At 39.6% G+C, this 12,289-nt stretch overlaps 1 protein-coding gene across 2 annotated transcripts in view; it reads right to left on the reverse strand.

Moving 5' to 3' along the window:
* Positions 1-666: 666 nt before the first annotated feature.
* nrbp2a (nuclear receptor binding protein 2a) overlaps positions 667-12,289 on the reverse strand; it is a 57,777-nt gene continuing 46,154 nt past the window's right edge. For both annotated transcript variants that reach the window (XM_071376897.1, XM_071376896.1), the window contains 7 exons: positions 11,207-11,309; positions 11,045-11,095; positions 7,615-7,744; positions 7,179-7,232; positions 6,247-6,310; positions 5,583-5,638; positions 667-5,269 (listed from right to left, as the gene is read on the reverse strand). In XM_071376897.1, coding sequence (XP_071232998.1) covers positions 5,180-5,269; positions 5,583-5,638; positions 6,247-6,310; positions 7,179-7,232; positions 7,615-7,744; positions 11,045-11,095; positions 11,207-11,309 — 548 coding nt within the window. In that variant the 3' untranslated portion in view covers positions 667-5,179. The remainder of the gene's footprint in view (positions 5,270-5,582; positions 5,639-6,246; positions 6,311-7,178; positions 7,233-7,614; positions 7,745-11,044; positions 11,096-11,206; positions 11,310-12,289) is intronic.

Consider the following 12,289-nt stretch of genomic DNA (forward strand, 5'->3'; position numbering starts at 1 on the left):
ATAAACTCAGTTGACAGTGAGAGGACGTTTCTTTTTTTGCTGAGTTTAGTTTAAGTAAATGGCTTAATCTGTGAGATGACTTGCATGAGTCAGGGCTCCCGAGTGGCGGTGCGGTCTAAGGCACTGCATCTTAGTGCAAGAGGCGTCACTACAGTCCCTGGTTTGAATCCAGGCTGTATCACATCCGGCCGTGACGCTGGCACCCAATTGGCCGGGGTAGGCCGTCATTGTAAATAAGAATTTGTCATTAACTGACTTGCCTAGTTAAAAAGGTTACATTTAAAACATTTACAAAGTGAATCTTACTGCTATCAGATAAGTGTACATACAGTGTAGTGAGTCTAAAACTTTAATACATTTATTTAGTAATATTACAGTTGATATAGATTATAAACTGAATTTTAATGAATCTAAGGCAAAGAACCTTGGCTGTGGGTCGGGACTTTTTCCTATTTCGAATAAACGAAGGCCACATTTGACACGTTGATCCACCAGAACTTCCGAGCATTGGGCGGAATGGTCTTTTGAACGGGATTAGGCTTCATGGTGTGTTCGATGTGTGAGGAATGGCAGGCCCACGTGTGTAATAACAGAAGCCACAGCTCAACTCTAGGGCCCAGATTTTCAGTTAACACAAAAAGAAAAAAACAAATGCAAGAATCCGTGTCATTATTGCCTCATCTATTCTCATTAATACTTTTATTGTACAATATTTTACATGAGTTGTACAAACAGAACAAGGCAGAAGCAACTCAATACAAGGAGAGCTGTAATTTAGCTAAACAGACAAAAGAGGATGTGTTTTTTTTTCTTCAGTTTAGTTATTTTTCAATTATCGATACAGCCTCACCCCTCCAAATTTTACCAAGAAAATGATCATTGTCTACAATATGGAATGTAGACTTTAAATCCATCGGTATGTTGAAATGAGTCGAGAACCTTATTTGAACGACTTCAAAAAGCCCCGTTTACACCTGCCATTAACACGTGTCCTTCGTCCTGATCTTGTCTGTTTACACTTATCAGATCACAATGCATTTTTTTCTTATTATTTTTCTAATCGTCTACACTTGTCCCCCCCAAAAATTGGGCAGAATCAGAATGTGGATAAGAGCAGGAAAAAGGCTGCATGTTAGCACCAGGTATAAACAGGGTTAGAGTGACTTGATTGCAGCATGCTCAAGTACAATTCAACTCAGACATCCACTCCTGTATACAATGTGGACAGGACATGCTTGACCCCCCACAAAAAAGATCAACGGAAGTACAGTACCGACCAATTATGGCAACGGAGTAACAAAGATTACTTTGATCAAATGAGTTTGTTAACATTCATCATACAACATGCCAGCACATTGGTTTTGATAAACTGGACGGCTATATAATTATAATCAAGTAGATATTACAACGTAAGCAGTATCTGATAATATTTAAAGCGGAACAGAACCCACAATGGTTTACAAAACCATGGCATGAAGTGTACTAAATGAATGCTGGCTTACAAAATGGAAATTGAGGCTCATGCATGTTCCATACAGCCCAGTAAAGGAGCTCAATGGCAACTAAAATGGCATTAAAAAGTTGGTTTGTGTAACACTAATTCAGGGTTTCCCCCAAACTCGGTCCTCGGGACACCATGGGGTGGTGCGCTTAGTTTTTTAGCCCCTAGCATTACACAGCTGATTCAACTAATCATCAAGCTTTGATTATTTGAGTCAGCTGTGTAGTGTTGGGGGCAAATACCAAAACGTGCACCCCATGGGGTCCCGAGGACAAAGTTTGGGAAAACGCTGCACTAGTGTATAGTGAGGCACTTAGGCTTGATTGCAGCTAAAATTGATTAATAGTATGTCATGCATGTGTAATGAACCATACAGTCAACAAGCTAAAATCTGAGGTAAATAATTAGCAACTAAACTTCCATAGTGTAGCCTAACAAACCAAGTTAAAAAGTATTGACCTTTCAGCAAATGCAAAATCACCAAAAATGAATATTCCAATGTGGATACATATAACATTTGTTCATCCAGACTAAAAACACACAGCAACATGGGAAAGGCATATTGCATTTTCTCAACAGTGAATTGAATTCAGAAGCTCTTGTAGGCCTATGACTTTCCACTGAAAGACATTAAGGACAGAGCAAAATCTTAAGATCGGACGAATGATGATCATATCAATGAGGCAGAAAAATGTATGAATTCAAATTGTGAGGTAAGTCTTCCTCGCAGCTTGATAGGGGATAGGATTTGCATTCTTAGAACGAGAAACACAGCATACGGCGTTAGAGATTGCTGGAAAATTATTCTATTGTCTCCAGTTTAAAACTTGAGTTACTTTCACAGGTTCAATATGTCTGACATTTAGTATGGAAGATCTGTCGTTAACCCAGACTTTCCCTGCAATTGAGCAAAGGTGTTAGGTCGGACACAAACACGTAAAAGGCAGAAGTAGTGTTTGATTTATGGCATCAACCCAGTGGACATTTTGCTCATGGTCTCTTTATGACATTTTCTGCTTGTTAACTAGTTTTCTGGTTGAGAAGACGTCCTATAACCAGATTACAACCAACGGGTCTCTTTTACAACCAGGTTAAAGCAAGAAAAACCGAGAAAAATGTTTTCATGACAAGGTAAAGACGTCATGGGAAAGACAGCATCTGACCAAATCACAACCAAAATATACTATGTTACAACCAGATTAACACATGATTTAGTTTGCTAAAAAGACGTTAACAAAAACAACCTTAAAAACCACCCTTGTTCCATGTCAGTTCTGTCTGCAGGGAACACAGACACGGTCTCCTCAGAAACGGTGATGGTCATAGAGTGTGACCTATGAAAGACTAACACTTGCGGTGAAGTGGTCATGATTGGAAAGTAACAAAGCAATACAACATGCATGCTAATTTTGTGCATCTTGTTTGTAGCCGTATAACATTGAACATATACCGGGTGACATACGCAGCGTAGCCTCGGTAACGTTTGAGAAATAATCATCGAGATTGAATTACGCGCTTCACATTTTTAGTGTCATGTGCTTCAATGCTGTTTCAATAATCTGCTTTCTCACAAAATAAAAATTACAACACGCATAAAGGGGATGGCCACACGGAGACTAGGGTTGAATGGCGGGATCCCGGTTACTGAGATTCACGACCCAAATCCACACCCTTTTCCCGGAAACCGGAAAATTATTTATATTAACAGCATGGCGTGAATGGAACTGTTAAATTATACCCAATGTCTAAAATATGGCTTCTCTATGGCCTCTGCATGATGAATCAACGCCCAGGGTGGGGACAGACAGCCCATCAGTATGGACCGCAGTTCAATGTATGTCACCATGGGGGAAAAACACACACATATATATATATATATATATATATACACATATACATACATATACACATACACATACACATATTTTTTTAATTGTAAAGATACATTTTTTATTGCAGCTGCAGTTTTAAAAACAACCTATCACTCGAATAGCTTTGCTTTAAAATCTGTGCATGTGCGAGCTCTCACAGTCCTTCTCGCTCTAACTCCATTCAAATTGCATTCAAAAATAGATAATCATGTTTTAGATTGATATATAGCCCTATATATAGATATCCTGGCCTACCTCTTTCAGGTAATACATTCAATGCAGTATTAGTCTTATATTTAGCTAATTAATGACGGGTTATGCATAATTAGGTTCTAATTTATAGCCTCTGTCTCTTGCGCAATACGCACACACCTGTGCTCCGCTGGCCTATTTAAACAACGGTCCTTAGCTGTTGGAGTCCCATGCAGGAGAAGCTAGATTAGAATAGCTTGTTGGACATTTTTTTAAAGCATTTCTTATACCAATAGACTATTTGAAGAGGGACTGAAGCTCTTATTTGCTGAATGGTAAATACAGCAGCCAGTAGAACGAATTTGAAAGAAGAGCGAACGCGCGATGTCGGTAGGCTATAGAGAGTTATTTATTCAGACCCATGACCATTCTATCTTTGTTTAGAGAAGTGAAAGCCTTCTGCATCTAATTCTAGTCATATATTGTTCAAGGATGTCATTTAGAATTATGAGAATAAAGGACAACGAAACGTATTTCATTTAACAGTTGAGAGGAAGGAAGCAAAAAAATTATATGCTAATAACATTAGGGGAAATATTATTTAAAGGTATATATGCGTCAGTCTACTAAATTATACAAATAGGCCCCATTATACTTCAAAATTAAAATCTATTTCGCTAACCTATAACCTATACGCATGTGCTGCACCGGAATCACATGTTCTCTCGTCGCTCTAATCACAGAGAAAAGTGATTTATTTGTAAAATACCAGGAAAATATTCAACCCTAACAGAGACGCATGAACACGGATAAAATTGTATATGACCTACATCATTGTCCGTTCTTGTCTATCACAAGTTTAACACATCCCTACTTTTTTTCGGACGAGTTGCATATGTAGAGGACGAACATATTGTGCCGTTTTAATTGGACAATCATTCATCAAGCAGAGGATGACCTCCCCATTGAAAAACCATTGTCTCAATCCGGGAATCTTGGGACACAAAATCTCAATGTGTCTGTACCCTCACCTTGCATGATAGTGAGAGTTTTATATTAGTTTTCTTTATGGGGTCATTGCCAAGGCTGCGCTGCGTGAGTAAAATGTAGCCCAATAGGTTATTATGGACAAAAAGGCCTCAATGCAGCAGTAAATGTTGAAGACCTTTATGTTCCTCGTATTGCTTACTTTGTCCACTGTCTCTTGCTATAATTCTAAACAAGGCCATTGACATCATCTGTGCGGAGAGACGGAGGCATTGAAGTGGCCAAATATAGTAGCTCTCCTAGCATAGTCTTATCTGGCTTGAGTTGGTTGGCACTTCTGTTTAGTAGAAAGAGAGATCGCTTCTCACTTCTGTTTTGACACAGCGTTTCTTGATGCTTACATTTGCCAAGCTGACTTGGCTCTCTTCCCTTACAAGCCTCACAAAATAAAAAATAAAAAAATCTGGCACTTCCTAGTCCTGGAATGTTCACTCTTTAAATTCCCCCACTAATCCCCCCTCCCTCCCTCTGTCCCTTTCTTTAAATTCTCTTTCTTTCCCTCCCTTGTTGTAGTTTTCCCAGGGTCCAGATCCCCCTTGGGGCAGCAGCATGTGTCGGTACATCGTCACTATGCCAGGGAAGACTCCTCCAATGGCGGCCCGGCCCAATGCTTACACAGGGCGTCTTCCAGAAAGCCCGCCAGCTTGTCACAGTCCTCCTGAAGAAAACGAGACCAGAAATATGGGGTTATATTAGGGACGATATTTAGTTGCACTTTATTTTAAGGTACAATGACCAGGCATTTAAAACCTATCTATAACATGTTTAATTCTTTGGGATTCATTCAAATAAGTCACCATTTGGTATCCGGTAGTTATACAATTGTGTCAAATTCTTCAAAGTAAGTACCAGAAAAAAGAAGGGGGGGAAAGATATCAATACAAAAAACAACAATACTTCTGTAGAAATATTACAGATTCAAGGCTGGCCTGGGTTGAGTTGATTTAATCAGTGTGTTCCGCTCCTCTTACCTCACTGATGAAGGCGAAGTGAACCAGCTCACTAGCCAGGTCTTTGGAGCTGTCAGCTAAATTGGAAAACACAAAACAGCCACCAAAAACCTTAACATATAAAGATCCTCAACCAGTCCTACAGTTAAAAGGGCCTCTATTACTCCCCGTAGGTGATTTGCTAGCAGTTATTGAAGTTTGTAATGGCTGTTTAGATAAAAACCAAACCACCGATTTCAGTTTCTCCTGGCCCATAGACTACTTTCAGGTTGAGGAAACATCTAACCTCAAATAAAATCCTTGAACTTCCCCTTTAAAAATTGCATGCGATCTACTGAATAACCCAATAGATGGTGCTGTATATCTGCATTTGTAATAGCCCCTCCACCCGGCACAGCCAGAAGAGGACTGGCCACCCCTCATAGCCTGGTTCCTCTCTAGGTTTCTTCCTAGGTGTTGGCCTTTCTAGGGAGTTTTTTCCTAGCTCCCGTGCTTCCACACCTGCATTGCTTGCTGTTTGGGGTTTTAGGCTGGGTTTCTGTACAGCACTTTGAGATATTAGCTGATGTACGAAGGGCTATATAAATTTGATTTGAAACAGCCCCTCTGTATATTGGCATGTGGTTCAAAAAGGGTACACACAGTAACGTTACAATAACTTTGTTTGAACGTCGGATTGACTCACTCGGCAGAACGTCACAGTTTAGCTGCCGTTGGAGCTTGTCGTCCATCTTCAGGAGGAGAGAGAGCTGCAGCCAGAGAGAGAGAATTAAATTAAAATGTATTTTACCACTCCTTGTATATTGTTCATCTAATTGCTTTTATTCGCTATTATAAAAAAAAGGAGAGGTGCGAGTGTGCGCACTGGGTCAGATTTGAACCAATCCCAACTCTCGTGCACACTCTACGTAAGTGCCGGGGGCTTTTATTGTTTATTTCACCTTTATTTAACCAGGTAGGCCAGTTGAGAACAAGTTCTCATTTACAACTGCGACCTGGCCAAGATAAAGTAAAAGCAGTTCGACACATACAACAACAGAGTTACACATGGAATAAACAAACATACAGTCAATAACACAATAGAAGAAGTCTATATACAGTGTGTGCAAATGAGGTAAGATAAGGGAGGTAAGGCAATAAATAGGCCATGGTGGCGAAGTAATTACAATATACCAATTAAACACTGGAGTGACAGATGTGCAGAGGATGAATGTGCAAGTAGAGATTCTAGGGTGCAAAGGAGCAAGATAAATAAATACAGTATGGGGATGAGGTAGTTGGATGGGCTATTTACAGATGGGCTATGTACAGGTGCAGTGATCTGTGAGCTGCTCTGACAGTTGGTGCTTAAAGCTAGTGAGGGAGATATGAGTCTCCAGCTTCAGTGATTTTTGCAGTTCGTTCCAGTCATTGGCAGCAGAGAACTGGAAGGAGAGGCGACCAAAGGTGGAATTGGCTGCGGCACTAACCACACAAACCATGGGCGAGATGTTTTATTGTGCAATTATTTGTCGATAGTTATAAAAGCTCAGACACTTTTTACATTCAGCAACAATTCTTTGTTCCTTTAAAAAAAGTGTAAGTTGTAGATGGAAAATAAACACAAAAAAAACTCACATGACTTCTGGTGCCTTCCTCAGTGAACTCCAAGTTACAATGCATTTGGACAACCTGTACAGTTTCAAGCATGACACAGAGAGAGAAAGAAAATCTGCTAAACTGATTTCCAACACTCGTTTCATGACCATAGGGCACCACCTTGAAATTGAAAGCAGACAAGAAGGTTCATTTTAGTGCCTAAGTGTCTTGCTTAAGGGCACAGCGGCAGAATATGGTATCGTCTGGTATCTAAAACCAGCAGCCTTCCGGTTGCCAGTTAAATAGACTTTATATTTGATAATTGTTTACCCCAACATTTTGGTTGGGTGTTGCCTGTATGGTTCATATACAGTACATATGCTATTAAATACTTGTTTTGACTGGCCCGGGATTTGAACCAGCAACCGTCTGACTACTGGTCTGCATGCAATCCCCTCGTATAAAAAAAAGTCACCTTCCTGGTCTCCATCTCCTGGGGCTCTGGGCTGGGAGTCTTCACTGTCTCCATGCGCTCCTGGAAGATGGACAAGGTCCGGGGCATGGTGAGGCCCCGCTGGAAGTTCATCAAGGGATAAATCCCATTCCTAGTGAGTACACACAGAAAGAAAGAGCCAATCCAATCAATTGAAAAACAGACTAAGTGAGTTAAATCATGTGATGTACAGTCTTTACTTTAAATACTGACTAAATACCACAGTCAGTATGAAAAGGGGGAAGGGACAACAGTCCCTTGGAAAATCTTAGACTGAATTGAGTTGAGTAAATAGAGTTTTTTGTTTTACATTAACATTTTAGTCATTTATCAGACACTCTTATCCAGAGCAACTTACAGTTAGTGTGTTCATCTTAAAACAGCTAGGTGAGACAACCACATGTCACAGTAAGTACATTTTTCCTCTAAGCAGCGATCGGCAAAGTCAGAGCTACTAAGGGGGAAAAGGTCAAGTGATAGTTATAAACATGATGTGGCGGCCATCATAGCGGCCTTCATAAAACCGGACGGTTCTAACATCAATTGGAAAGTCAAACAAATTAAGGATTACAAAAGGAGGTTTACTATGTTGATCATATTTAATTTATAGATTTTTATTTAACCAGGCGAGTCAGTTAACAGATTCTTATTTACAATAACGGCTGGCAAGTGGCGTGGAATAAGTGCAGCAATAAATAAAATATAGTGGCCAACTCTAATAAAAACACAAAAAAATTGTGTATAAGCATCCAATTACAAAGCAGACAAGAGATGGATAGAGGACACAATTGAATGCCAGTTGTGGGCGCAAGCTGCCAAGATCCGATCTGGATCCAATCGAAGGTAATTTGATTTGTTTATACCAGATATAAGAGCTGCAGATGCATACCCATAACATTTGATGATGAGCAGACCAACAGAAATGAGACAAAATTATCTTACCGTAATCAACCAAGGTTTCAGTACACAGTTTTCCCCCCCTTTAAAATGCATCCCTCCTTCCTGATCAAGGTTTATATCCTTAGACCGCAGGAGCGGTAGAGATACTCTTAATGATCGGCTATGAAAAGCTAACTGACATTTACTCCTGAGGTGCTGACTTGCTGCACCATCGACAACTACTGTGATTATTATTATTTGACCATGCTGGTCATTTATGAACATTTGAACATCTTGGCCATGTTCTGTTATAATCTCCACCCGGCACAGCCAGAAGAGGTCTGGCCACCCCTCATAGCCTGGTTCCTCTCTAGGTCTCTTCCTAGGTTTTGGCCTTTCTAGGGAGTTTTTCCTAGCCCCCGTGCTTCTACACCTGCATTGCTTGCTGGTTGGGGTTTTAGGCTGGGTTTCTGTACAGCACTTTGAGATATCAGCTGATCTAAGAAGGGCTATATAAATACATTTGATTTGATAATTTAGAATGTATGTATGTATGTATGTATGTATGTATGTATGTATGTATATACAGTTGAAGTCAGAAGTTAACATATACCTTAACCAAATACATTTAAACTCAGTTTCACAATTCCTGACATTAAATCCTAGTAAAAATTCCCTGTCTTAGGTCAGTTAGGATCACCACTTTATTTTAAGAAAATGAAATGTCAGAAGAATAGTAGAGAGAATGATGTATTTCAGCTTTTATTTCTTTCATCACATTCCCAGTGGGTCAGAAGTTTACATACACTCAATTAGTATTTGGTAGCATTGCCTTTAAATTGTTTAACTTGGGTCAAACGTTTCAGGTAGCCTTCCACAAGCTTCCCAAAATAAGTTGTGTGAATTTTGGCCCATTCCTCCTGACAGAGCTGGGGTAACAGTCAGGTTTGTAGGCCTCCTTGCTTGCACACGCTTTTTAACTTCTGCCCACACATTTTCTATGGGATTGAGGTCAGGGTTTTGTGATGGCCACTCCAATACCTTGACTTTGTTGTCCTTAAGCCATTTTGCCACAACTTTGGAAGTATGCTTGGGGTCATTGTCCATTTGGAAGATCCATTTGTGACCAAGCTTTAACTTCCTGACTGATGTCTTAAGATGTTGCTTCAATATATCCACATCATTTTCCCTCCTCGTGATGCCATCTATTTTGTGAAGTGCACCAGTCCCTCCTGCAGGAAAGCACCCTCACAACATGATGCTGCCACCCCCGTGCTTCATGGTTGGGATGGTGATCTTCAGCTTGCAAGCCTCCCCCTTTTTCCTCCAAACATAACGATGGTCATTATGGCCAAACACTTACATTTTTGTTTCATCAGACCAGAGGACATTTCTCAAAAAAGTACAATCTTTGTCCCCATGTGCAGTTGCAAACCGTAGTCTGGCTTTTTTAATGGAGGTTTTGGAGCAGTGGCTTCTTCCTTGCTGAGCGGCCTTTCAGGTTATGTCAATATAGGACTTGTTTTACTGTGGATATAGATACTTTATACCTGTTTCCTTCAGCATGTTCACAGGGTCTTTTGCTGTTGTTCTGGGATTGATTAACACTCTAGGAGACAGAACGCGTCTCCTTCCTGAGCGGTATGACGGCTGCGTGGTCCCATGGTGTTTATACTTGCGTACTATTTTTTGTACAGATGAACGTGGTACCTTCAGGCGTTTGGAAATTGCTCCCAAGGATGAAGACTTGGAGATCTTTCTGAGGTCTTGCCTGATTTCTTTAGATTTTCCCATGATGTCAAGCAAATAGGTACTGAGTTTGAAGGTAGGCCTTGAAATACATCCACAGGTACACCTCCAATTGACTCAAATGATGTCAATAAAGCCATGACATCAGTTTCTGAAATTTTCCAAGCTGTTTAAAGCCACAGTCAACTTAGTGTATGTAAACTTCTGACCCACTGGAATTGTGATAGTGAAATAATCTGTCTGTAAACAATTGTTGGAAAAATTACTTGTGTCATGCACAAAGTAGATGCCAAAACTATAGTTTGTTAACAAGAAATCTGTGGAGTGGTTGAAAAACAAGTTTTAAGGACTCCAATCTAAGTGTATGTAAACTTCTGACTTCAACTGTATACAGTACCAGTCAAAGGTTTGGACACCTACTCATTCCAGGGTTTTTCTTTATTTTTACTATTTTCTACATTGTAGAATAATAGTGAAGACATCAACACTATGAAATAACACATATAGAATCATGTAGTAACCAAAAAAAGTGTTAAACAAATATATTTATATTTGAGATTCTTCAAAGTAGCCACCATTTGCCTTGATGACAGCTTTGCACACTCTTGGCAGTAAAAATAAAGAAAAACCCTTGAATGAGTAGGTGTCCAAACTTTTGACTGGTACTTTATGTACTTTATGTAATGTAATCTCCGGCTGAAGCAGCCTTCTACTTTTAAATGATAAAATAAATGAAATCCAATGACCCCTTTGCCCAAATCTGTCCTCCAATGCCCACACTTACTTTACATCCTCCAGAAATTTGTCCAGTTCTAGCGGCGAAACATTCGAGTACCTTTAGGAAACGATGAGAAATGGGACAGCATGAGTAATAACATCAACAAATCACCTCAATCAAACAGACCTTGGGGTCTCTCCCTGGGGACAGGTTTTTCTCCGTCCTTACTTGATCTCCACCCCGGGCCGGTCCCCATGCTTGATCTCAGCCATCACACCATTGGGGTCGAAAGTCCTGGTCTTCTCTTCAAGGCAGTTATCATGAAGCTGATCTGTTAAAAGAGGGAGTGCATTTAAGACTACCGTTATGTGATTAATATGGAGATTTTATTTATTTTTATTGGATTGACCTCTAGAAGAGAAAACTTCAACTTTAACGTGACAGTGTCAAAGGGATATTGGACTCCTAACCTGAAAAATAAAAATATGAGATTGTATTCACAGTGGACTAAGTAAAAAAATCCTAAAATATTGTTTTTGACAAAAATATCCAGATTCACAATGTATTTGTGAACCGTTTCAGAAAGCTGGGTGTACGATAGACGTCACTACTTCACTATAAACACGTCGGTAAATTCTAGGTGGTGTATTCTATTCTCATTCTAGGGAATAGGGTGCTATTTTGGATAACTTAGTGTTGACATGAACAAGGGACTGATGAAACTTGATATGTATTTATACATTTTATATTCTTGTCGATGGTGAATTTAGTATTAGATTAATTATTTTTATTTTTATTCTTATATTCTTGTCGATGGTGAATTTAGTATTTAGATATTAGATTTTTTTTTTTTATTAAAACATTTTTTAGCAAAGTGCCTTTTTTGAGCATGTCAATTTATGTGCCATAATAACAAACTCATATGTAATCTGTAAATATAAATAAAATGTGAAATCACAAAGCTATTTAGACAAAATCTTGCCTAGCCATCATGAATGGTTGAGATAATGAGTGGGCTGGGACATTCACAAGAGGGTCCATTCTGTCACGCAAGTCTTCTCTGTCAAATGGCACTTCCTGCTCTCTGCTACCGCAGATATTTGAACGATCCATAGGATTTACTCATATTTTCATCATGGACAACATGCAAAGTGTAGCTACAGCTTTCAATACCAGTTTTGTCCTGAATACTGCTGCTGGTATCGACACAGCTTTGTCTTCTGTGGCTAAATGTGGACTGGTTGAAGCTGAGTGGGAAGGATTATTTTGAAAGTGTTTGTCTGCTGTGAATCATCATAATCCATACACCGG

The sequence above is a fragment of the Salvelinus alpinus genome, chromosome 30, assembly GCF_045679555.1.
Source record: "Salvelinus alpinus chromosome 30, SLU_Salpinus.1, whole genome shotgun sequence".
NCBI classification, from domain to species: Eukaryota; Metazoa; Chordata; class Actinopteri; order Salmoniformes; family Salmonidae; genus Salvelinus; species Salvelinus alpinus.